Source organism: Protopterus annectens, chromosome 4.part0 (genome assembly GCF_019279795.1).
Source record: "Protopterus annectens isolate FY-2018-M chromosome 4.part0, PAN1.0, whole genome shotgun sequence".
NCBI lineage: Eukaryota > Metazoa > Chordata > Ceratodontiformes > Protopteridae > Protopterus > Protopterus annectens.
The window spans coordinates 1,405,488,431-1,405,516,236 of record NC_056733.1 but is presented as its reverse complement, the minus strand read 5'-3'; the positions used below and the strand labels follow the sequence as shown (position 1 = coordinate 1,405,516,236).

General features: G+C 40.5%; 1 protein-coding gene across 1 annotated transcript in view; it reads left to right on the top strand.

Annotated features, from left to right (window-relative positions):
- The window catches only part of JADE2 (jade family PHD finger 2), a 1,051,451-nt gene that overhangs the window by 58,535 nt on the left and 965,110 nt on the right, over window positions 1-27,806 (top strand). The window contains exon 2 of the mRNA XM_044069238.1: window positions 19,539-19,596. Within this exon, the coding sequence (XP_043925173.1) occupies window positions 19,539-19,596 (58 nt within the window). The remainder of the gene's footprint in view (window positions 1-19,538; window positions 19,597-27,806) is intronic.

Below are 27,806 nucleotides of genomic sequence, written 5' to 3'. Positions count from 1 at the left end.
AAAAAAAAGTGGCACACTTTCCTCGGTGTTCTGCAGAGGTGGTCCCTGGTCTATTCCCTCAGCTGACATCTGGGGATTGACAACACATGCCCTGTCTACATTCTCAGATTTGGGCCCTGACCTTCTTCACTGGGCCCCTTACAGTCTCCATTTTCTTTGAGGACATCTGCTCTTCCTTCATTGTCAGTGATGGTGGAACACTCGAGGTCAATGCCCTCAAGCTTGCTGTAGGCATCTTTACTTCCAGCCTCATTACCCTATGGAGTATCAACTCCTATCAACATGTAGCCAAATCTGCTGGTGCCGTCCTTGACCCTTCTTCTATCAGGACTGAGTATTCTCTCCCTAGAGTTGGAAGTTTGATGTTTTGACATTGAGACCTCAGACCATGGCTGGGAATTCAATGGCTGCCTTGACCTTAAGGATCAGGGTTGAACCTGTAGGGCTTGAGAATGGGGCCAACCCATTCAGCTTTGACCTGGGCATTGTCAGTGTTGATCTCTTTTGTGTTCATTGGCTGAAGCCTTAGTTGTTGGTTCAAGGACCTTGCATGAGCTTCCCTCTCTTCCTCCCTGATTCTGTTGTTTTTCCAGAGATCAACTTTTTCTGCTGTTCCAGATGTTCACCTCTTCTGGCTAGGACAGTGCCGCCATTGGGCTTTAGTAGGAGGTGACTTTGGTGTCTGAATATAGGCCTTTCTCTTCCTTGGATACACTCTTAAGACATGATGAGATGCTGGGGCATGGCCAAATGTAAGAGGAATCGCCTAGATTCACCTGAGGAGTCTACCAATTTGGACTTGAATGTGGATCAAGAGGCTGACTGTCTCGCTCTTTTGCACGATGACACAAAATTCAGGGAAATTTTTGAGCTCATCCAGGCAAAATCCAAATGTCTGCAGGAACCCCTGTCTGAGTCTGAGAACATCCATTGCAGAAGCCATGTGGCCCTGACCAGGTCGTCATCTTGGATGGTTTCACCTGCTGATTGGATATCTCAGCTGGTTGTGGATATTGCTTGGAAGAACCCTGATGTGTGCTGGCTGCCATCTTGAAGAGACCAAGTATAAACAACTGGCTAGCTAAAACCTGCCATTGTTGGTTACAGAACTCATTAATGGACTCTGGAATTGGTTTGGATGCTCTTAAAAAGGCCCCTGAACTGTAGGTCATAGCTGTCCATCTTCTCAAAGAACTGTGTATGATGTGCAGACTCCTGATACATGCATTTTTACCTTCCACATTTACCTTGAGGGAGTTAAACGATATGTTGCATATCCTGAGGTTCCAGAGAGAACTACCTGATGAGAAATCTCAGGCTGTGGAAGGATTGCCCATCTTCAACTCTACTTGAAAGACCAGACTGCAGTCCAAGCTGTTAACCTTTGATTCATTAGCTCAACAAACCATGCACCTTGTTTGTAGCTCAGTCGGTGGTTCAGTAGTGGTATCAGGTAAAGGACTTGTAGTTTGTTGCTATGCTTAGCTCAATCTTTCTTATTTTGCTGAAAATACCAAGACCAGTTTTATGAATGCCCCATTTGTTAGAACTTTATTTGGACTTAAGGTAAAAGCTGAATAAGAGAGAGGGAAAATATATTGTTTAAGGTTGGGGTGAAATTTCAGTCTGCTCTGTATCCTTTCTGTCTGAATCAGGAAAGCTTCCATCAGTTTAGGCTTAGCTGCTTAGCAGCTCCCACCAGTCTAATTTACGAGGTTCTGTTACGGGTCACAGAGGAAGTGGCAGAATGCAGAATGCCCAGAGGAAGAAGTTGTTTTTGGCAGAATGAGTAGTGATGCTGCTGTTTTCATTCCAAAGTCAGCAGTTTGCCCCCTGAGGCCTTGCCCAACTGCTCCCCTCTGGAAGCAGATGGAGGGCTTTTGCCCGTCCACCTAACCGAATGGTTGGTCATCACCTGACACATGGATAAGGGACATATTATCTAGAGACTATAATATCCCTTTCATCTGGACTCCCCACCACATTTTAAAAGGCAGCAGTAAGACTAGAGGCATAGAACCTACTTGAGAAAAAAAAAAGCCATTCAAGAGTTACCGCCAGACCATATGGGGCTAGACTTTTACTTGGTTCTTTTTAGTTTCCAAGAAGATTACTCTCCACCTGCCACCTTCCTTCCCTGTTTCATTTCTGTCTTGCTCTATATAGCCCAACACATGTATGTTATCAGCCTTGATTGACTCTCTTCTTCATTCTATCACACAATACTAATATTTATCCATTAACTTCTCTTATAAACTGACTGTTTCAAAATGTACTGTCTTTAGCTTGTACTGTTTTTTTGTAGTGAACTACTGTATGCTTCATGTACTGCACATTAGTCTGTATTGCTTTTGTATAGATCCACAATTGGTTCTCAGAAGGTACCATCTAGTGGATCTCCACATACGGCACTTTGTACTATGCTGTACATGTACGCGGTCTGACAGGGTACTACTGTATATCAGACTGTGTTATCTTTTAGTTCTCCACTGTATGGTGCTATATTGAATTTGTACTATGCTTTACATTTGTAATGTTTATTGTTTGTCACATAATATACTATGTATGTACTGTGTAATACTTATACTTTGTGGAGCTTTTCTCCCTGGGCCTCCACTTAAAAGGTTTTCCTTGGCCCAGTGGACTATCCCGGTAGAAATGTAAATAAATAAACAAATAAGATCAAAGGCCTTAGGACATGTCTCAGTGTGGGTTGCTTAAATCAGTACACACCCAAAGAGCCCTTTCATGTGGTAAAGTTGCAGTCTGTCATTCTCTTTCTGTTTGAAGAAAACTGGATATGTTCTTTGGCCTTGTTGAATGTGTACCTGCACATGGAGATCACTGAGGATTTCAGAAAGTTGTGATACTTCTGTATAGGAAGACAGTAATTTTAATTTCTGAACATTGCCATTCAATCTCACCACAGCCTCCCAGGATTTTCACCAGATGCATATCACTGAAAGCAGTGACACTGCATCTGCAGGGATCCAGAGTTTCCTTATCTGATCGACTGGCTCTTAGCAGCCCCAGTGATGGACAGTCTCATTGACAGCCAGGGTCTGCTTCTTCAGCTGTTCCATTCCTTCGGAAATAATGATGAATCCTGTGAAATTCCAGCTGATGCCCACACTATCACTTTTATAGGCTGCACCATAGGCACTTTCTTACAGGACCTTACTTCACCAGACAAGATTTTGTCCATCCAGGCAAATGTAATGCTACCGATTCAAAATGAATCGGTTTGCCTCAGAGTACTATGTTTAGTGACATCCATATTGTTCTTGGTGACCAATGCAAGTAAACACAAGAGCGCTTTGGTGGACCCACAGAGTCCAGTGGGACTAGCCTTCAGGCATGTTGGATGCTGAGATAAAGATATTAATGAAGTGTGTGAAGCATTTCATGTGGTAGAATTGAAAATCCAGTCTCTCTGTCTGGACAGTCCATTTTAAGCCTCAGTTCCCCTGAGGCTTTTGAAGCAGATGCTTCTGCTGTAGGGTGTCTGTGTGTGAGTTACGGTGGGGCATTATTTGGACCAGGCTATCCAAGGCTTATGTCCACACAGCACTTGGGCTCCAAACTAGTTATTTTATTGTAGGACGGTTTGTGGTCTAGATTCTTGTGACAGGAGAGTGTAGCTTTCACCCTTCCAAGCTGGGAATTGCTGGTGAAGGCTTATTGCACCTGTTATTTTAAAAATGTCTGTTCTGGTTTAAGCATTTGGGTTCCAGACCAGTTATTTCACACTAGGAAGGTTTGTGGTCTACACTCTTGTGAGAGTATTGTATTGAAACTGCTGCTTTATTTAAACTGTTTTGCTGTTGTGACTGCAATTTTCTGCACTTTGAATTTCTAGTACTTCCTTGCTGAATCTAGACTGTTCAGTATCATTTGAGCACTAAAACCAACAATCTTAGATTAAGAAGACTCCACTGCACCCTTGTGGCAGAAGAGTGCAGCCAAGGACTCATCTGATTTGAGGATTGCTGGAAGAAGGCTTAGTCTTGGGCTTTCCCTTTGGTTACTTTGTTTAAAATCTTTTAACTTCACTTGTATTTAAGCGTCATATTTGCACAGTTTGCCCTCAGTTTACCGGAGCTGCTCAGATTGTACTGCTGCCCAGCGAGCAAATCAGTTGTGCATTGTGAAGCATTGATGCAGATGTTCTTCTTCATGTTTCACTGTTGCAGACATTACATTTGGGTTATCTGCTTGCAGGTAGCCCTCAGTCGGCCTGATTAACAAAGTCTTGGGTCCTGCGTCGGTTGCTGTCCCTACTTCCATGACGTCAGGCCGTTAGGGGTATAAAACATGCAGCCGATGCCATTACATCAATCTTTCTTGCAGTGCGGTGCCCATTACATCAATCTTTCTTGCCATGCGGTGCCCAAAGCAGAAGCAGTTCGCAAGTGCCGGTCGGCTGACATCTGAAATTTTCATTTTTCGAGTTTCAGAACTGAAGTCTTCAACTAAAAGCTAAGTACCCCATTGGGGAAACTTTTTCTTGCTCTTAACCGATGTCAGTAAAAGTAAATAATTGCATTACCTCATAAAGGTTTTAATTCGTACTATATTCCTTGCCTAGGCCTAGACCACGACGTACCTCGCTGTCGGTTTTGTGCCTTATTTAAACCACAAACTATCCGTCGTCGGTATATTTATGCTTCTAAATATTTTGGTGCTCGGTTCAGTTATCCTGATATATCTCTGTCAGCTATCCGACTATCGACATTCCGAAAAAACACAAAGATAAAGACAGAGACAGGCCGCCTAGGTCCAAAGCTGCCGACGATGCTTCTCTTAAGCCAGTCGCCAGTTCGCCGGTACTCAGTGAGGCACTTTCACAGCCCCTAATACCCGCTACTTCTGATTTCAACTGTGGAACCTGCGGATGTCTCTACCTTGGATGGGTCTGGAGCCGCTGTGCAGGCACCGTCTTTTGAGGGTGTATTCAGGCCTACTGACTTTCGTATTAAACCGATGCTGTCTTCTTCTTCGAGGCCTAAATCACGAACCATGCCTAAAAAACTGACACCCAGACCGCATGGTCAGGCCTCTATGCCTAAAAAACAGATGATAAGAATGGCTGAAGACCTAATTACTTTAATCAGGGGAAGCCAGCCTTCCCCCTCTAAGAGACCTAGGACTGAGTTTGTTTATGATACTTCCGACCAGTATTCTGAATTTTCTGCTTCCTCTGATGACCAGGATTTACCCTCATCTACCTATGAGGATTCTGATGCTGAGGACTCCATTCCCTCTGCTTCCCCCCAGAGGATTTCTCTTTTGGTGAAACCTTGCATACTCTCAGGGAGCATTTTTGTTGGAAAGTCAGGATTTTTCTGATTCTAAAAAGAGGCTTGGGGATTTCTTACTCCTGCCCCAGCACAGGCCTTTAGCCATACCTCCTGTATTAGACATTGTTGATGATGCATTTGCAGAATCCAGCTTGGCCACTGACTCTTTACCTCCTGCTCCCAGGAAACCTGATAGATATTACAGGGTCCCTGACTCTCACAAGTTCCTTTTCAAAAATCCTACTACGGATCCTGATACCATTTCACAGGGGCCTAAGGGCATTAAAGCTACTACTGACAAAAAATCCTACCCCCTATGATAGAGACTCCAGGGCACTGGATAGATGGGGTAAGAAGGTATACACTTCTGCAACTTTGGCAATTAGGACCTTAAACTGACAGTTTCATATGTTTGAAGTATCAGCAGCATATTATTGGATTGCTTAAACAGAAAATGATGTTGTTTCCTGATTGTGCTGAAAATAAGGATTTACAGGATTTATTGCATTCAGTTGAACAGGTTGGAAAACATAGTTTGCAATGTGGTTTTGACTCTAGAGGCATCTTGCAGGGCTGCGGTAACTGGGTCGGTATTAGAAGGCATGCTTGGCTTAAGGAGCAATCCCTACCAGATCATGTTAAAGCAAAACTACTGGATGCTCCCCTAAATCAGGACCGCCTGTTTGGCAACAAGGCAGAAGAAGTTCTTAAAAAGACGGAAGAAAAGGCTAAATCTATGCAAACTGTTAAAGATTTTTTTACAAGTACAACCTCCAAGATTTAGTAGGCATTGGCCTTCCAAGAATTGGTCCTTTCCTGCCTCTTCCAGACTTTCTCAGTCCAAACCCAGATCCAGCAGAGCTCCCAGGCTGCAGTCCCAGGGTACGCACAGGACTAAGCAGTGGGGGGCCTCCAATTCCAAATCTGGGAGTAATAAGACTCCCCCCTATGGTAAGCTGTCTCAATGACTTCCTTTTTAAAATTTCCAAGCACTTATCAACTGACTGCCCCTTTGGGGGGAAAGATTGCTCTTCATGCAAAGAACTGGAAACTCATTACCCAGGACAAATGGGTTTTAAATATAGTGTCCCAGGGATACAGATTTCACTTCCATACGTTTCAGACCTACCCCCAAATCAGTGGGCAGAGGCCCAAAAACAAGTACTTTTTCTCTTAAGCATGGGGACTATTCATTTGGTACCAGAAGAGGAAAAGGGGCAAGGTTTCTACTCGAGACTTTTCCTGGTACCCAGAAAAGACAATTCATGGCGTCCTATCCTGGACCTGTCTACTCTAAACTCCTTTTTGGAGATTCCAAAATTCAAGATGCTGACTCTTCACCAGTTGCTTCCTATGCTAGGCAAAGATGCCTGGTTGGCAACACTAGATTTAAAGGAAGCATACCTGCACATCCCAATCAGGAAATCTTGCAGATGATACCTATGTTTCAAAGCAGGCTACACACACTGTCAGTTCTCTGCACTGCCCTTTGGCTTATATACTGCACCTAGGGTATTCACAAAGTGCCTAGCTCCAGTTATTGCATTTTGCAGGCAAAGAAGTATTCAAATATACCCATACCTGGACGATTGTCTAATTCAGGCAGAAAGCCAGGATATACTTTTGAATCATTTGGCCTTTGTACAAAGGGTTCTGACTTGTCTGGGGTACACCATAAACAAAAAGAAATCACACCTGGTACCCTGTCAACAAATTATATTCCTAGGAGCAAGCTTGATTACAACTTCCCAGATGGCTTTCCTCACGCCAGAGAAACAAATTCATTTGACAACCTACTTCAAACACCCTGCTATCTGCAAGGCAAATATTGCAAGCCTTGGGGTTCATGGCCTCATGCATTCTTCCAATTCCATATGCAAGACTGCATATGAGGAAACTACAATGGTATCTAAAAAGCCTATGGTGTCAACATTCTCAGGATCTGGAAGCAATGATTCCTATCATACATTGCCTACGCCTAGAGTTCCTTTGGTGGGCAGAGGCCTGCCACCAAAACAAGGGACTACCTTTCACACCACCCCCTGCCGCCCAAATCCCTAACGACAGACGCATCAGACTATGCATGGGAGGCTCACCTGGCAGGGAAGTGCATTCAAGACAAATGGAACCCAAGTCAAATGCACCTGCATATCAATCAAAAAGAAATGTTAGCTGTACAGAATGCTCTGACAGCCTTCAAGGACCACATTCTTCCAGGACAACTAATGGTAAAGACAGACAACACCACTGTTATGTGGACATAAACAAGCAGGGGGGTGCACATTCTTACTCCCTCTGCAGACTAGCCATGGCATTGTGGAACACAGCCTTGAGCTACCAAGTGCACCTACAAGCTCAATTCCTGCCAGGAAAATTAAATACACTGGCAGACGGACTAAGCAGAAACCTCATGGACTCACATGAGTAGAAACTGGAATCAAGGATTTTCAGCATGTTGACAAGCAAATGGGGGAGCCCAGATGTAGACCTGTTTGCCTTTCCCCAGAACTACCAATTGGACAAAGTTTGCACAAGGACTCCCCACAAACAAGCCTGGAAAGTGGATGCTCTGTCCTTCAGCTGGAAAAACCTATCGGTCTATGCCTCCCCCCCACCTCTGCTCTCCAAAGTACTACTAAAAACCAAACAGGACAAACCAAGGATGATTTTGATTGCTTCAGACTGGCCAAGCCAACACTGGTACCCCCTCCTGCGCAGTGTGTCACGGTTATCCCCATGGCACCTGCTTCAGACTCCTTCCCTGTTGTCTCAGCGGGAGAACCAGATTCTGCACCCTCAGCTTCTAACACTGAACCTAGGAGCCTGGCTAATTACCTAATCTCTCCTGTACCATCCCTCAGTAAATCTGTGATGGATATCATTTTAGAGGGAAGGAGGCCTAGTACTAGAAAATCTTATGCTGAAAATGGAAAAGATTCTGTGCCTGGAACCAATCTCAAGGGATGAGCACAGCAGCACCCAGTTTACCTCAGATTTTACAATACTTAACTGAGATGCTTCACAAGGACCTGTCTTTTATTTCCTCCATCAAAATTCATGCCTCAGCCATTTCAGCTAATTATAACACAGAACCTCCCCTCTTCTCTCATCCACTGCTCAAGCAGTTCCTCAGAGGGGCAAAAAATTTGAGACCACCCAGGAGAGCTCCAACCCCAGCATGGGACCTTAACTTTGTTTTGGATAAACTTACTCTACCTCCTTTCGAGCCATGCAAACTTAAAATTTCTTTCTTGGAAAACAGCTTTCCTTTTAGCAATCACTTCAGCAAGAAGGGTATCTGAATTACAGGCTGTTATGGCAGTGGAGCCTTTCATCATATTTCATGCGGACAGGGTGTCCCTCAGAACCAATCCATCCTTCATGCCCAAGGTGGTATCCAGTGTGGCTCTTAATCAGTCCATTCATTTGCCAACCTTCTTTCCCAATCCACAGAACAAAGGGGAACGGATACTGCATTCCTTAGATGTGCACAGACAACTTAGATTCTACTTGGACAGGACTAAACCTCAAAGGAAATCTGAACAACTGTTGATGGCATTTGCTGCAGGGGCAGAGGGGAAGGCTATTTCAAAGCAAACCATTTCTAAATGGATAGGCCATTGCATTCATTTCTGCTATAAACACCATGGAAAACTTATCCCACAGGGGATCAGACCTCACTGCACCAGGGCTGCATCTACCTCTACAGCCTTTCTCAGAGGAGTCCCTACCAGGGACATCCTAGAAGCTGCTACCTGGAGTTCTGTACGTACTTTCACCAAGCATTATCATTTGCCAGTTTTCTCTGAATCCAGAGCTGGCTTTGCCACTGCAGTCTTGCAGGGCCTTATAGCTGGTCCTAATGCTATCTAAATTCCTCCTCCCAACTATAGCTTTGGGAATCTCCCCAAATGTAATGACTGCAACAGTGAAACATGCAGAACATAGTACAGTTGTGTACACTTACCATAAATGTAGATGTTCGAGTGTATTCACTGTTGCAGTCCTGGTTACCCTCCCTCCAGCCCCCTAACTTCTTTTGGCTATACCTCTACTTTCCTTTACTGTGCTTAAAAGCTTTTTGGTGTATTTGCTTTTTTGTTGGAGGTATATCATTGAATTTTTATATTTAATTGCTTCCCATTAGGGGGGCATCTGACATCTGGGGCAAGAAAAACTGATGTAATGGCGTCGGCTGCATGTTTTATACCCCTGACGACCTGACGTAATGGAAGAAGGGACAGCAACCGACGAAGGACCCAAGACTTTGTTAATCATGCCAACTGAGGGCTAACCTGCAAGCAGGTAACCCAAATGTAATGCCTGCAACAGTGAATACACTCGAACATCTACATTTATAGTAAGTGTACACACCTGTACTTTTTCTAACCCTAGCCCTCCATAGCCACATCTTATTAGTCTTACAGAAAAACCTGGTCCATCTAGCCCACTCCCCACTAGTTACTACAGTATATACCGGTCATAATGGACGGACAGTTTCCCACCATTTCTCCAGCCAGCCTGATTGACATGGGCATCCTGAGGCAATGTAGCAATTGCCTCTTGTATACTGGCAACCAGTTACTCCCAAAACAAACAAATACAACTTGTAAGAGATCTATGCTATAAATTTGGAATCCTTGCTCTCATAATAACAAACCAGATATCAAACAGGTTGTCAACATACACACTTCACCTCTTGCATATAACACACTCACAGTTCATAAACCCACATGTGTGGGGGTACTTGCTAGAAGCTTACCTAAAGATCAGAGAGCTCCCAAGCGCAAACCTATTGCATACACTGCAGACCCAACAGACTCCACTACACATAATAATACACACAACAGTGTCTCGGCCAATAAGCTCTTAAGGCAAAACACCTCAAAACCAAATGTTTTGGTCATAGGCAACTCCATAGTGAGACACACAGATGTCCTCCTCACCAGGCTGGACAAGGAGAAGTTTATGGTCAGCTGCCTGTCGCATGCACTCAGATCCATCAACAACTCTGTCATAGTCCCTTTTGGAGTGAATGGCATGAGATGTACCTCACTGGACTATAAGAAGGGAGATATGACTGAGCCCTCAGATTATGTGTCCCAGGCAGGTATTTTCATAGCCCTAAGCAGCATTCTACTTTCACCCAGGATGATGCCTCAATATAAACAAAAAATGATCTGACTTCAGCAATTGACTTAACTTCTGATGTCAGTCCAGTGGGATCCAGCATCTTTCAGCCTGGGAAGATATGGTCAACAGACCATGCTGCTTTGCCAGAGATGGTCTTCACCTCTCACCTCTTGGCTTTTGCTTTTGGTTACTGGCAAAGGTGCTTGCCTCCTCCACGGTGCCTTTTTTAGGCAATGTCATAACAAAAAAATTCCTGACGTAAAAAAATCCACTAGAGACAAACTCAAAGTTATGCTGCTTAATTAAACCTAAAACAAATGGCTCGCTGAAAGCCGGAAGTACAGGCACCAGAATTGTACTAAAAGGAAAGTTCCCTTAAATCCTTTTAAAATCACTACTCACATATTTAAAATCAAATCTTTTTATTTATAAATGATGAGTGCTTTCATCTTTTTACATAAGACTTCATCAGACTAACAGTCAGGTTACACTCATGCTTAAAAAGTATTTTAGACCAATAGAAATCACTTAATGTAGCCATGTGATTTTTTTCCCAACAAACTCCATCCAGTACAAGAAACACTTTTTTTTTTTTTTTTTTTTTAAGTGAAACACTTTTTTTAAGTCCTAGTAGTTTACAATACTTAAGTAAAACACACTCGTGAGGTTAGCTCAGTAGTCAAGCCATGAATCCCACAAGCAAAACCGCACAAGGTTCAGCTCTCATCTGGGGCAGGCAAGTGCTTCATGAATTGGGTGGAGATTGTTTGTCTGATGAAGTCTTTTATGGAAAAAGACAAAAGCGCTCATCATTTTATGTATAATTAAAAGGAATTGATTTTAATTGTATGAGCAGTGATTTTAAAAGGATTTAAGGGAATTTTCCTTTAAGTACAATTCTGGTGCCTGTAATTACAGCTTTCACCGAACCATTTGTTCCAAGTTTGTATTTCGTGTTTTGAATTGTGATTAGACTTGTGGTGCTTAATGCTAGGAGTCGAAATTGGAAACTGCATTCACTGGAAGCACTCCTTACCTTGGAAGATGCCAATGTCTGTGCAGTCACAGAGACATGGTTCAAGATCGCAGAGAGCACCCCGTGCAAGGCTACAATGCTTTCCAGACGTTCAGACCTTAAAACAGTTGTGAAAGAACCTGAGGTGGAGGTTTGTCCATCTTCATTAAAGACAAATACACCTCAAGACTGGTCAAACAGTACAACTCCCTAGAGCTACTCCAAATCCAACTATTTATTTTATTTTTATTTTACATTTGTTGACCGAGCTAGTCCAACTGGATATATGTCCATTTTCAGTAGAGGCCCGGGGAGAAAAGCTCCACAAAACACACTATCAGTTATACTATGTGACATTTACAAATGCAGCTGCATTTACAGATATTTTGTCATTCATTACATTTCATTGCATTTCTGTAAACAGAATCATGGAACCAACGAACTAACTATAGGTAACCCCCTCCTTCCATATCATTGTTTGCTATAGGTCCTCCACCATGAACCATGAGAACCAGTCTGCCTACCTGGACCTACTTGAATCACTCACTGTACAGCCAAACACCTTGGTCATGGGTGATTTCAACTATCATTCCATGGATTGGAAGTCGTATATGAGCACAAACTTGCTCGCCATAAGGTTCCTGGACTTCATATTGTCTACACCCCAACAAGGGGGTTGAATGTCTTAGACTTAGTACTCCCCAACATAGGGGGTCTCTGTACTACCCCCTGTGTGTTGCACTCCCTGGTAAGATCTGATCTTACATCAGTATTGTTTGAAGTAACAATCATACCTGACCACCATCATGAGCAAAAAGGATGAAAAATTTCCCCAAAGCAAATTATAGACTCCTAAGCGATGGCATAAATAGTTTCAAACCCCCCTGCTACCACTGTCAGCAATGACTGTTATACACAGGTGTACACAAATGCCTTGTAATAAATACCTATATAAATGTTTAGATTTTGCTGTACCTGTGTGGATTAAAACAAGGTCCTCATAAAAACAAGCCTCCCTGGTGGACATCAAGCAATAAGTAGGTTATACAACAAGAGGAAGAAACTAATACCTAAGAACAAGAGGGAATGGACTCTGCAGAGGAAGGACACCCTCCACAGCTTGACAAAGCAAATTAGATATATTGTAAAGTCCTCTAAAACCAATTACGAAGCTAAACTAGCATCCCTAGCTAAGGATAATAACAAGATATTATTTAGCTACATCAGAAATCAAAAAAGGAAGGCTCCGCTTTGTACCAAACTAGTAGTGGACGGTACCACTCGCACTGACCTTGAGGACATCACCAACCTGCTAACAGACAGATTTGATGCAAACCTCACCCTCCTGTCCCCACCAGACATACCCCAGAGCATACCTGTCACCAGTCCTCTACCTAGTATCTCCAAAGAGCAAGTCATAACCTCACTCTCCATGGCCAAAAACACAGCCTCTATGGGACTGGTTAACATCCCAGGCTGCTTACTAAATGGTCTAAAACAGGACCTAGTGGAACCACTTGGTAGTCTTCAACCACAGTTGTTGGTTTTGTCTACCTAAAACCTTGTCCAACTATTACTAACTACCAACCACTTAGAACCAACCCTTTTATAGCATCATAAATACACAATTATAAATTCCTAAAAAAAAACTGCAACATTAATAATAAGTAGACCACAGTTGAAGCCTGTCTCAATGTGGAACAGAAAAACTTCATTGCCTTATCAGAAACTTGGGTGAAAGAGGCCCTTATACATGCATTGAGTGACTACAACCTAATCTTTTATAATGGGATTTGTAGTAGAAATGGAGCTATGCTTATCAGAAAAAAAAAAAACAGTCTATCCAAGTTATAGGCTTAAAATACCTACCTTCACCTGATAGTAAAAGCCCAAACTGGGGCCTTGGCCATAGTGCTGTAGGTGAACTCCTGAATCTTTTCTTTACTACTTTTTACATACCTCCTCCATCCTCCATCAACATAATTCAACAACCCCTGATTAATATGTTCCCCCAAGGCATTCCTCATACTTGTTTTATCCTTTGAGACTTCAACATCAATGCTATAGGACCTGGGGCTAACAAATTAAAGGAAATGCTCCAAACCCATGATAGTATAACAGCCCACTGGACCAAAGTTACATTCTGGAAACTGCTCCACATTAGACCTCATAATAACTGATGTAATGCACAGGTGTACCAGTATTGACATACCGCCTAACTTCATTAGTAATCATTGCTCCATCACTTCTCCTTGCCATTCAAGACCAGAAGAGGTCCTACCCAAGTAATCACTGGGAGGCCTTTTCCCCATAATAAAGTTAAAACAACTTAACACCTCTGTACTAAATATTGACTGGTCCCATTTGTATAGCTACACTTGCATTGCCATTGTTTTGTTGTAATTCTTTCTCAAAGTCAGGGAAACCCATTTCCCCTCCACTAAACAATGACATAAAGCAAAAAAAAAAAAAAACAAAGCAAAAGGATTCTGCCTTGAAAGAATCGAAACAGGACCTCTCTAACAACAACGTACACTAAAATTTGATTTTGTTTCCAAGTTCTTTGTTGGTCTTTCACTGCCTTGTTTTTCATTTCTTCTCTTAATGAAAGTTTGCTTTTATGGGCTTTGAGTTTCTTCCTCTTATTGTATAGTTTAATACTGTGGTTCCACTTAAAGGATTTGTTCTTTCATTTGGCACTGTAGTTATTTCTTATGGGGACCAAGACTTCAGTACAAGCTTGGGGATGGACATAAATTGTGTCATCGCGTTTGAAGGAGTGTGATGTGTGGTTAATGAAGTGAGGAAAGGGTGTGAATTTCATCAGGTCATCAGATCCGACCCAGCTCTGTTAGAAATGCTCCAGAGACCTCAACCTAATTACCACAATCAACAGAACATGCTGGATGGACAGGTTCATAAGCCAGAGACTGCCCATGCTCTGGAATAAACTTCCTATACATGTCAAGCAGAGCGCATCACTGGCCCTCTTCAAGAGAAATCTTGATGAGTGGATGGGAAATACAAAATTCGCCCTGGGGATCACTCCAGTGGCTCTACTTGACAGAGACATTGGGAACTAAGGTCGGGTGGCACAATGCCAGGGTAATTCTATGGGCTAGGCTTGTAAAGGCTCCATTAGCCTAGTACATACCTATGAACCTATGATGGAGTAGATTTGCCTTAGAATAATCTCTGAAAATGGGGGCTTTCAAGGTAACTTAGGTCTTACACTTAGTGTTATAGTGTAGTGGTCAGATTTGGTAACTATGGGCATTGAGCATAGAGGGGCCATATTGATGAGAACCAGATCCAGTATTTTTGAGCTCCTTGTTGGAATTTGGCGTAATTGGTCCAAGGAGTTGGCATTAACTAAGTCCATGAATTTCTGCGTATACTTATTTGTGTTGGTATAGGTTCCACAGTTAATGAAGGGATAGTAGCCATCACCCAGTAGGTTAGTGTTAGGCTCTCTAGTGAGAGATGTTAATTTGTTTTGATATACTGTGTGGCCTTCTGATGTCATGGAAGGGATATGATAGTTGGCTATGATGTGATACTGGGTTTTGTTTATTGTGAGAAGTATGTGTAGGAGTTCAAGGTCGTTGTCCTGCGTTATGAGTCTGGAGGTGAAATGGTTTCTTAGGAACACTCGTACACCCCCTGCAGCTACACTGTCCACTTCTGCATTGGAACTGCGTTAAAGCTGTGCACTGTGGGGGTACTTTCACTGTTCTAAAACTGTTTCAGTAGCTATGCATACAACAATATTTTCATGGTTTAGGGGTGTCTGTAAGGAATGCAGCGTTCTGTTAAGGTTTTAACATTCAAACAGTGCTACATTTTATATCATTTTCATTGTGGCTGGCTATGTAGGTAAGTTGAGGAGACATCTTGCCTAAAAAATGCAATATGGGAAACACAAAATCTCAGCCAGTATACAGATGCCATGCCATGAGAAATGCAGACCATCCCTAGCAAAGCTGCCTGGCTGTCAAGCATTTCGTCATAGGCTGATCTATATTGGATGCATTTAGAAGAATGACACCAGAAGCTAAGCCAATGATTAAAGTTAATTATTTTCTACTGATACTGAAACATCATTCTTGGTTATGGTAACACACTACTCGGTTCCAGTTTCCCACCCATATTCTGTGAGCTTCATCATGTATCCCTTCTTATGATCCAAGGACATGCAGCTTAAGACATTCACATCCATGTGAGCTATGACTAGATGATGTGTATCTGGGTGAAGGGACTTGAAGGCATTAGTAGTGACATTGTGGTTCCTGGCACCTGGGACCCTGTTATTCATTACTCTGCTTTTACTCAGCCTGGAATGTGTTGCATCTGTGTTTCTGTGGAGTCACGTATGACTAGGAAATTGCCGGGAGAACTAGTTTGATTTTGCTGCTGTAAGGGCTTATTTAAATGGTAAATGTTAGCTGTGTGACCATCTTTTGTGGTTGTGCTTTATGTAGTGTCAGAGTGAGCTGTAAGTTGGTTAAGAGCTGTTTGACAGTGTGCAAGGGGTAAGTTAGACAGTTAGGCTGATGCCTAGATAAAGCATTGGAGATTTCTTTAACAGCCTTAACGACATAAAATTGTTCTATATTTGCAGTATTTGGATGTTGTATAGGTGTGAGTGGAGGGTAAAACATTGTTCAGCTCACTGCATATATCTGGCTCCAAGAGGAAACCTCTGTTGTGTTATTTACATCTCTCGCAGACAGAATTGTTTAAGTAGAAGTCAAATGAGGCTGTTTTTACAATGTCGTAGGATTTCATGAGCTGTAAGACTGGAAATAGAATGGGGGTTGGTCTGTTGTCTCTCCAAGATGATTAGTGAGGCAAAGTGTTAAAAGTGTGTAAGGTGCTATGGAGGGGCTTTGGAGAAGGAGGAGTTTGCTGGACTAGGGATAAGTTCAGTGCAAATCGAGCAGTGCAGAGCAGGTTCCCCATTCAGAGTTTTTCATTGAGTGGGACTAGTTAACAGACCCTTTACATGCTCCAAGATTTCCAGGAAGTGCAAGGAGCATTTCACATGATGGACTCTCAAGTCAAGCCTCTCTGTGAAGATCCTTTCCAAATGTAAAGTAAAACGGCACCATGACATTCGATACTTACACAGCAGGAAATTTATTAAAGCTTTTGTTTTATTTTACCCGATTTCTTAGTTCACCAGCTTTATCTACGTGACAGAATTATTATATATTTGTGGTTTAAAATCCTTTTAAACCCCGTTCCCGCAGGTGACGGTGACCTCCAGTGCCTCTATTTTAGAGTAGGAGGACTCTCCAAGGGCATTTGAGACCAGTGTGATGATCAGTCATTAGCACAGACTCTTGTATTGCTAGAAGAAGCCTTGCTTTGATTTTTCTACATACTTGACCAGCTTCATATGCAGCAGCTTCTTCTCTTTATTTTATTCCCTCCCTTTGGAGGGCATTCAAGAGATGAAGTCATCCATATGTGGCCCCCAGGCCTCCTTTACACTTTTCTCTCATTTCCCTTTATTTCTGTATGTTTGGAGAAGATCAGATCTTCTTGCAGTGCCAAAATAATCCTTGTAGACCATTTTGCAACAGCAGATGTGGTTTGCTCTACTATGGCTTCATATCTTGGACAAACCTCTTCGCTTACACCCTTCCAAGACCCTATTCTCTCACCCATATGACAAACACCACCTGGACCTTCACTGCCTCAGTTTAATTGTCTCCAATTTCAGTGATGGCCTGGGACCAGTTGTTTATACCTGGATGCTTTAACAAGAGGTGCCAAGCATGCCCTTGCTGACCTACTTCACAAACTGTTTAACCCAAGCTTAGCTACATGTGTTGTCATTGAAGAGGTAGTGCACTGCAGTTGTGATGCCCCTACGTAAGGGTATCCATGCCACAAAACCTGGGAATTGAAGACCTATCAGCCCTGACCAGCCTAATTTGCAAGGCCTGAAACATTTTATTTATTAGCCTCATAGGTTCGTAGGTGTGTACTAGGCTGATAACCACTAGGACATTTTTAAGCCTAGACCTGCATCCCAAATCTCTGACAAGTTCTGGTACTCTTGATAAGTGCAAACAGGGGTTTGGGAGATGAAACATTTATAAGCAGGGGTCTGGGAGATGAAACATTTATTGGCTGCCTGTGTCTGCCAAATCAGGGGTGAATTTCCTGTTCCCCATCCAGTTGTCCAAGTAACACTTGAATTTGGTTAGGGAGGAACTCTGCTTCACATGGATGGGGAACCTGTTCTAGAGAAGGAGTAGTCTCAAGGATATATATCCGTCTCTCCAGCAGGTCCTGTTTATGTCACCGGCAAGATTTAAGTCTTTTAAGTTGGTAATTCTTGAGCTGGTTGCTTTTTGGATATGCTAGAGGTCCCTCAGGGTGAGGACTGACAATGCCTTAAATGCCAGGCATAGATCTCCCCTCAACAGTCTGTAGGAGACCATACAGGGATAGGGTTTGAGTCAGTCTGCATAGGACATGTTACTCATGCAGTGTATTCTTTTATTGAGGAGCCTCTTTGGATGTTCCAGTTGTTGGATGTGCTTGGTTACATAGATACCAAAGGGGGCATTGTACTCAATGATAGGTTTGAATGATAAATACAGTGGAACAGTGACCTCCTTGGAGCTAGATGCCATACCTCTGTTTATAAGTTACATAACATAGAATGATTTCCTTACTACTGTAGGCATGTGCTGGTCAAAGGCTAGATTAATGTCCATGTGCATCTCCAAGTCCCTGACTACTGGGTCAACTCTTAGGGATGTGTTGTTGATATGATAGTTACCAGTGGTGGATGACATCCTGAAGGATACTATTATGCATTTCTTGGCATTTCGTTTTAGTCCATGGCTCTGACACAAGTTATTTGTCTGTGTCCGCCCTTAATGGAAAACATTGGTGTCGGTGGGGGATTCTATGAATGGTCTTAATTTGCAGTCATCTGCAAATTTGGTCAGCCAGAGGCCCTTGACATTTGCCTTGACTTCAGAGAAGTAAATGCCAAAATGGAACAATACCAAGACCATTCCCTGAGAGGCTCTGCTTGTGACTGGCCTCTTTGTAGAGGTGGACTTCCAATTCTAACTTCCTGGGTCCTGTTTGTCATCCAGGTGGCTGTCTACCAGGTGACATAAGGGTTTATACCTAACCTCTTGAATTTATCAACAATGCCATGACCAGGTCCAGGAAGGAAGGGTGAACTGTTTTGCCCTCATCCATTGCTTTGGTGATCTTCTCAAAGAAGTCATTACTGGGATTATAGAACTGTGGCGGTAAGGAAGTATCTCCTCATCCCCAAGATTGTGCAATCTTGGAGCTGTATATTTGGAGATGTTGGAGGATAAGGCTTTGTTTTTTTTTTATTCAGATTTGACATTTTGTGCTGCCCATTTAATACGTTTTTACAAAAAATTACACATTTGAAGTTTTTAGGTTACCATTTAATATATTTGTTTAAATTACATTCTGTTAACGATCTGTTGTTGTTTAGCCATGGATCCAGTTAATTGTGAGCGAATTCATAATCACAACAGATATTGTTGTGCATTAGAATTTACACCGAAAAGCAGTTGAGTGATCATTATTACAAGTACAGGTAGGGAAGGGAGAGCTTCATTGTTGGTAGGTGTACTTACTACCTGTGCAGGAAGAAAGCAAAGGAGGTGCAGCAAGTCTGCTTTTAAGATGTCCGCCTCTGCAAGGAAAGTACATATCTGAAACTCACAAAAACTGTGATGTGCTGCATGGTATCTGCCACTTTTGTGGTGTGCAAGTCATAGTACTTCTGCAAAACAAGCTGTGCGTTGGCCTTAGCAATTGGATAAACAAGAATTTTTCAGTGAATTAGCTCCAGCGGTTTAAGCACTTAAGCTGAAAGATAAGCAGATAGTAGTTACCTAAAACCACTGTAGATGAATAAATACATATTGGTTGGTTGTCACTAACATTTAAAGTACAATAGTTTGATTTAAGTGGACTTAATAGTCAGTGTAGTGATGTCAGTGTATTTATGGAAAGCAATTTGTTTGCACAGTAATTCACTCACATGGCAGCTATTATTTTTAATTTTGTTACAGATGGAGGAGAAGCGGAGAAAATATTCGACCAGCAGTGATGACTCAGACACCACTGACAGTAAGTCTGCTATTTCCTATAATAACTCAGCCTGAATACTTCAGCAGTGAAAAGGTTTAAATAATTATTTTTCAGTGATTTAGGAATGCTCTTTTTAATGACCATCTGTTTTCTACTTTGTATTACTGGCAACAATTTCCTTTGAAGTCTTACACTTGGGATTTCACATTGTAAATGGGGCTATTGAACATTTTAGTGTCATGGGTGCTGAGAACTGGATGTGCAGTTGTGTTAGCAGATAATATACTAAAGCCATTTAACACCAAATGCACAAGACTGTAGCACTTGTGAAGAAACATTTATACAGACTGTTTTGTGAGTTGATTACATTGTATTTACTAAAGCCATCACAGTCTTGCATTATTTTCAGTAATGTTATATAACTTTTTATTATCAGGTATGCTGCATTTATTAGGTCACACCTGTGGAACTAAAAGTTGTTGGGTACTGGGACTTCACAGTTCAATTAGATTTCATTGTTGACAAAAGTGTGTTGGCACCTTGTATCATATGTGAATAAAGAAAGCCCTCAACCTTCTTGGCTTTGATAGAACACATTGTAAAAATTATCCCATGAAGCCTTACTGTTTTTCTTATTTATATAAGGACATAAATTTATTTGCTTAGCATAAACAACATTATTTTTGCTGTTCAAATGAGAATGGCCTGTATTTTCAGTTTTATTATCTGAAATCTGTCATTTGTTGTACTTCATCTTTGCTGCTGTGTAGATTCTTAGTGGTATCACTTAACTTGAAATTTTCTTTTTGTAAGTCAGTGTCAGTCTTAACTTCTGCAATGTCTGCCACAGATGGAGTCCTATATCCAGCCAGAGTTTCAGAGCGCATTCTTTTCCCTCGTATAATGACATTGCATCTCTTGCTCTCTGGGAATCGCCACATCTCAGTATAAAGGCAGGATATAGTCCTCCATCTTCCATTTTTTTTTGCTGTAGAATGTGATGCAGATGTTCCATTATGCTGCCAAACCGAGCTATGAATGGAAGAGCTCAGGTAAGTACCCCATAGGGGTTCAGTTGCACAGGTAAGTACTCCCTAGGGGGTTCAATTCTATGGTATATGGAGCCCAAGACCCTCCAGACTTGTGAGGGATGTTGACTGCTTGCCTGGAGGAGTGGAGGGGAATCATATCAGGCAGATCAGTAGAGGACTTCATAGCAAAGGGATCTCCTCTTGAATTCAAGTCAAAAGTCCTGGGTGAAGGGGACACCAGAAGGTCCCAGCAGAGGAACAGCACCTTGTTGTAACCATTTTGCATCCAGTGTTACAAGAAATAACAGATTCAAAATGGTGACCCTCAAGTTTCTCCAAACCTTTGCTAAGTCCAGAAGCATTTCTGTTTAATGTGCATTTAAAATGTGCATATCTGCTCGTCCCTGTTGACCAAAAAGACAGTAGATTACTAAGATTCCTGGCAGGAGTGGTCACTTCCAGTTTGTCTCCTTGCTGTTTGATTTGGTCATTGTTCCAAGAGGCTTCACCAGATGCTTAGCGCTATTAATTACCCCCCTACAGGACAAAGGGTATATTTATTTATTTATTTATACTGGGACACTTGCCTCCTCTAGGCACCTTCTTGGGAGAAAGCAATAAGGACCTTCACCTTTGCTCAGCTTTGCCTGCAGAATCTAGGCTTCACTCTGAACCTGCAGAAGTCAGAGTTGGAATACTCCCAGAGGAGAGTGTTTTTAGGGACTCTGCTATACATCATGGTGGCAATGGTGTTTCTCTCTCTCTCTCTCTCTCTCTCTCTCAGAAGTATTTTTGCTTATGGCTTTCTTCTGTCTGTTGATGCATATATGGATAGTGAGGGAGATCCCCATAATCCTGGGGCTCATGGCCACCGTCATTCTAATTGTACTCCCGGTTTGCATACATATGAGAAACATTCAGTAAACAACCTCAGGAAGCTGTGGGCATCATCATGCTCATTCTTTGGAATACACCCTCGCATCCCTACTACACTCAGAGAAGGGACTGACTTGGTTTATTTCTGATTTCAGAGAGACCAAGGGCATGCCTTTGTGCTCCACAGCTAATAACCAGGCTCTACTAATTCATCAGTGTGGGTTTTGTGGGATACATTACCAGGGCCTAAAGGTATAGAGCACCAAGATCGGGTCAGAGGCCAAACTAAACTTGAGCAAAATGCTGGCATTTCAGTATGCTGTAAAAGCATTTAAACCTCTCTGGGTCCCATGAATCCAGAGAAATGTTACAGGCAACAGCAAGAGCATGTGGTACATCAACAAACAGGCACACACTTTTGTTTTTTCTGCAGGATGGCAATGAAAACAAGGGAGGTGGACATAAATCATGGCATAATATTTAAGGCAGAAGGGAACAACATAGTGGATCAGCTGAGCAGAACTTCATCAAGCTGCCATGAGTGGACAGTGCACAAAGAGAGGTTTTCCTTTCACCAGTGGAACAGTGAGGGATACCAGAGAGGGATTTTTTTGCTTCACAGAATAATTTTCAGATCAAAATGTTTTGCTCCAGAGCAGTGGCTGCATTCTCCATTTACTAGAGGGATAAGTTCCTATGTGCCTTCTCCCTTTGTCCCTTATCTCGAGAGTGATGCAGAAAGTACTGCTGGAGCATCCAAGGTATCGTAATTTCCCCTCTTTGACCCAGGCAATACTGGTTCTCTCAACTATTCTTTTTAAAATATATTTATTGAAACTTCATGTAAATTAAGGTATCCTCTCATTTTTCCAGTGCTTTGTATTCATTTTCTTGTCTATTGTCAATAGGCCCCAGAGAAATGGGAATTGCTATTTGGGTACCCATCTGGAAAATGTAGCATTAAACAATGCCAACAATTTTTTAAATGAGTTTATCAGACCACAGTGCTTGCAGGAAATGTTGATTCCACCCCCCCCCCAAAAAAGGTAGTCTAACTTTGCAGTCATAAACCATATGCTGACAGTCTGCTTTGATTAAAGAATTGTACCTTCAACAACCAATACCTTCCTTTTTGCATTTAACTTCAGTGCTGTGAAGAATAATAAATGATCTTTGTAAAAAATTTCAAGAGAATAATCTCCATAATAAAGATGATGTAGTGTTTTTTAGGGTATTAAAATCCTTTATCTTTTGTTATTAAAGCTGAGGCACCCATTTGGAGAGCATAATCCCAATATGCCATTTTAGTTCTTAATTATTTTATAGATTTTGAATAAATATGATCTCGCAGTCTCACCATTTGTTTTGAGAATGTTTAGAAAATCAAGAATGGGTGGCTATGCTTTTTCATATCAGACATTTAGTCAGCCTTAGAGATTAAGAACTATCTGTGGATTTGCACTATAAGCCAGTTGTCCGTATCCAAATCATAAATACCCATTCTGTAGTCAGTGTTAATTACTTTAGTCACTCATAACATTTGATTCCAAACAATCAAATTCTTATTTTTTAAGCTTAGTAATTTTGAAAGTCCAGATTGTTTATACATTCTTGTGCAAATGCTGTAGAAAACCATCCTTTTATCTTTAGCTAGTTAGGTTTTTAATATGTTATGTAAGTAGAATCTGTTGGATTATTTGTGTTTTTAAGACAATATTTCTTTAATAGCCATTTCTTATTTATTATTCAATATTTGTACATATTGTATAATGATATTTGATCTTTATTTAACCAGATAGTTTCATGCTGTTTCTCCGGTTAGTTAAATAATCAAAATTTTAACCATAAGCTAATGTTTTAATAGCTGGTGCTATAGCATAAGTTTAGAGGTCAGGAAATCCTGTTCCACCATATTTCTATTTTCTTGCATGATGTCTCAAAACTATTCAGTGTTTGTTGTGGTGCCATAAGAACTTCAAACAAATGTTTAAATCGTTTAATGCACTCTTTAAATGGAACGACAGTGCATGTCTATATAATGTATATTTAATTTGGGTAAAGTAACCATTTTAATTAAAATAAACATATCTTCTGTAGAAAAGAATAACTTATTCCATTTATTTGTTATTGTTTTACATAGGAGTATGCTAGGCAAGTGATCAAGGGGACTATGTTATGCCTAACCATGTACATCTATAAGCAGACAAATTAGAAATTTTTGCCATCTTTTTCAAGCAGTTAATAGTGTTCACCTCCCAAATAAAGCAGGGCCATACATGATGACCTTGATGTAAATCCAGTCGTCAGGATTAACCTTAAATGTAGCTAAATTTATATTCGGAGAAAGAACCAGCAACTTTCACAACTTGGGATCTGTTGGAAAGTCAGTTTGCAATCCTGGGGACAGTGTAGGGGTTTTACATTAAGCTTGTCTAATTTTGCAGTAATATCAGCATGGGGGATAACAACATCAAAAGCCTTGGCCAGGTCATGACAAGCAGTGTGCACATAATAACCACTTTCACATCCCCTGTAACTTTTTCAAAGACGCTTACTATGTTCAGAAGAAAGGACCTGTCCTTCACAAATTCGGACTAATTGGGATCTAGATTAAGTTGCTTGTGTGCATAAATGAGTTCTGTTGTGATATGTTGTACGGCTTTGCATATCAGGCTGGTGATGTCGATGGGTCTTTAATTACCAGGTTCTGTAGAGGGGCAACCCTTGTGCAGGGAAGTCGGTGGTGGTTCTCCAGGCATCAGGAACAATTTACTGTTGCTATTTCTTTACAGTTGCTTGTAAGAGTAACCCCTAAGTATTTAATCTCTTTGCAATCACATTTAAGTTCCCTATTTTCCATCAAAAAGTTTAACTCTGATGATTATTAAGGGGTTGATTTTTATTCTTATTGAACTTTAGACTTAACATCAACTCAAAATATTTTAATAATTTTATGTATTTATTAGTGAAGAATCATTACTACTTATTGTTAACGGCATATTGTCAGTAAATAATTGACTTTTGTAAATGTATTGACCATTTAATTTTTAAATCTTATCCTATCATTATCAATCTTTATGTAACTAGCTAGAGGCTCAATAGCTAAAACAAATAATAAAGAAGACTATGAACAACCTTGTTCCATAACCTTGCTTATTTTTTTATTGACTGAGAAATAAAATCTCTCACTTTACCATATGAGAATGAATTTTGATAAAGATGATTGATTAGACATATAAAATTATTTTGAAATCTGTGTATTTCTGAATATAAGACCAGTTTACTGAATCAAACAAACAGTGTGCTGAGTTGAAGGCTATTGTTATTAGCATAAAGATGTTCTCCTGTATTTGCCTATTTAATATGCAGCCAGTTTGGTCTGCTTTGCTTATCTTAGTATATTTTTAGTATGTTGGCAAGGAATGATATAAGATTTTTATAATCAATGTTTATTACTGAAATAGGTGTAAGCAAAATATAGAACTTGATCTTTATCTTGTTTTGATAAAGGAGAGAAGAGATTATTGTGTATTTCCATGATGGGGGTATGCTAATTTTTGTAATTGCTTCCTGTAAACGAGAGAAAACGAAGTGGGATAATAATTTATATAGTTTAGAAATGATGCCATCCTTGCCTGAAGCTTTATTTTCCTTCAACTTTATATGCACCAAAATACTTTCATATATTCTTTTTTAAAAGAGAAAACAATTATTTTTTTTATTTTCTACACTACTGTTTTCTACATTTCATTTTCTCATAGTGTTTTTTAAAACAGTCCAGAATGTCCTCCACATCTCTAGATTTCCTATTACTTCTAGAGGTAGATCTGCTATTGATATGATTAGTTTTGCTATAATTTTGGGTCTAACACAAACTTATGTAAGCCTTTGGGAGTTGAGAATAAGAATGTAGTTTAACTTTTTCTAAGCTAATGGAAACTGTATGGTGTAGGATCTTCTGAATCTCTGCATTCGTATTTCTGATAATAGACCCTTTTTATCTATTTTGTATTTTATTTATTGAAATTTGATTACAGGAAAGTCCGACTGGGTAGAAACCCATTTTCAGCAGAGGCCCAGGGAGAAAAGCTCCAAATTATTACAAAACATTTTAAGAACAGTAATTTTACAGTCTTCAAAAATAAAACGGTAAACATCTGCAATTTAAGTCATTATAACAAATAAGACATATTATAAAAACATTGGTTAAGAATTGATGCAAGTTATATGGCAATCGTTTAATATTTAGAGTAATTTTAGACAGTTTATTGAGAAATTAAATATGTTAGTCTAACAGAAATAGGAATTGCAATATGGAGTGAGGGAAAACAAGCTTAGGCTATATTTAGAACGAAAGCCAGCGAAGAGAGTTTGACAGAAGTAAAGAAGTAAGTGAAGAAGGGAGAGTAAAGAGGTATAAGGAATGATACGGTACTTGTTCACATTTAGGGATATAGTTTATTCGGGTGTTGAGCAAGGACAGAACCAGATTTTAGCTAGGAAGTTTTTCAGAGTGGTTTTGAAAACTGGGAGGAGTTAGGGTATTGACCTGATGGATACAGGTGAGGAGTTCCAGGCCTTAGGAACGTTGTACGAGTACAGGCATTGCCTAGCAGATTTGATAGGTTTGTAGAAGGACAGAAGTTTTTGGTCACTGGATCGCAGTGACTGACTGGGGACATAGTTTTGTAGAATATTTTTTAGTGCTGGACAGGCAGATGGATGCTGGATAATTTTATAGGTTTTTAACTTTATTGTATCTGTCTTTCCTTGCAATTCCAATAAGACTTTATCTTTTTGCTTTCTGTTGCTATAACACCAAGTGGAGACTTTGTCATATAAAATATGCCTTTGAGTCCCATAGGATCTCATCAGAAACTTCACCATTATTATTGAAGTCTAAGAACTATATTCCTGTTAGAAACCCAAATCCTGTAAGTTTGTTATATAAACTGGCAGTCTGCTAAAATAATTCAATTTTCTTGGATTTATAATTATGGCATAAATATCTGCATTGTGCACCAAGAACATTTGTTATCAGTTTTACATTTCCTATTTTAGAAACAAAATCATTTGAAATATATATCCTATCAGTTCTTGACTGCGTACCAATCTTTGAGTGATAAAAGTAAAACCAAGAAGTTGATTCAGATACATTATTAACATGTGTAAGGCTAAAGTAAGTCACTTATTACATTCAAGGGAGGGAGGGTGGCCTGATGGTTAAGGTGTTTACCCTATAGACACAAGGTGCAGGGTTTGATTCTCACATGAGATAATTGCCTAGGCTTAAAATGGCCCACAAGGACAGTTAGCCTAGTAGTAACCTATGAACTTTACCAACGCTGATGCTGGGCTTCTGCTTTTGCTAATTGCATTAATATTATTTTCTTTAAGTATACATTTAAAGTCATCTGCCATTGTTATACTTCCTTTCATGTTCAAAGTTACATTTTCCAGATACCTCCTAGAGAATTTAGCTCCATTTCCTAGAGTCCAGTACATATCTGCTAAGGTTAATATTCTTTTTTGATATTCAGTAACAGTACACATCATACCTTTTTATCACTGTACAAGTCAATAGTGTAGGCATTATAATAAAATATCTCCATAAAATTATTGCACCCCTTCTCTTTTTTCATTAAAATGACAACTTGCTAGTACTGTATATTCCTTTGTATTGAATATGTTAATATCATCTTGCAATAAGTACATTTTTTATAAAAAAAAAAAAAACACTTGTGTTTTGTGCATTTATGAATATTTAAACAGTCCCTCTCTTATTTCTTCTTTAAAAAAATCTTACATCCTTCACATTACATATTGCCCATTACTAATTAGCATTCTACAATCTCCACAGTAACCCAGATCTTAGCATAGTGGCTATATGAAAACAAAAGAAAAACTATTGTCTGAAAGTGCATTTTCTTTCACATAGACACAAACAGCAAAGAGTTAGCAATGATTAAGATATCCAAACCAGAAGTAAACCAATTCCCTTCATGGAACTTAAGGTTTTTAGTTTGAATAGAAATCCCATTCAAACTACCTATCTGAAGTTGTTAATCTTCTTCCTATTCATCACTGATGGGTTCAGTTCCGAGCCCTCAGAACCGAGTCAGGCTTATACCAAGCTTGCGTGCACCAAAAACTCTCGAGATAAGCTGCTACCCACAATGCCCTTCACTCAGTTACCTCAGATCTTGTTTGACGCGCAGCCATATAGCAGCGTTTCACCAATCTCTCCAACTGTTATATTTTTTTCAAATTTTATCAGTATTTGTGAGTTCTTTACTGCCAGTTTATCTTTTCTGTAATTACTCACTCAGCTCTACCCCCAGG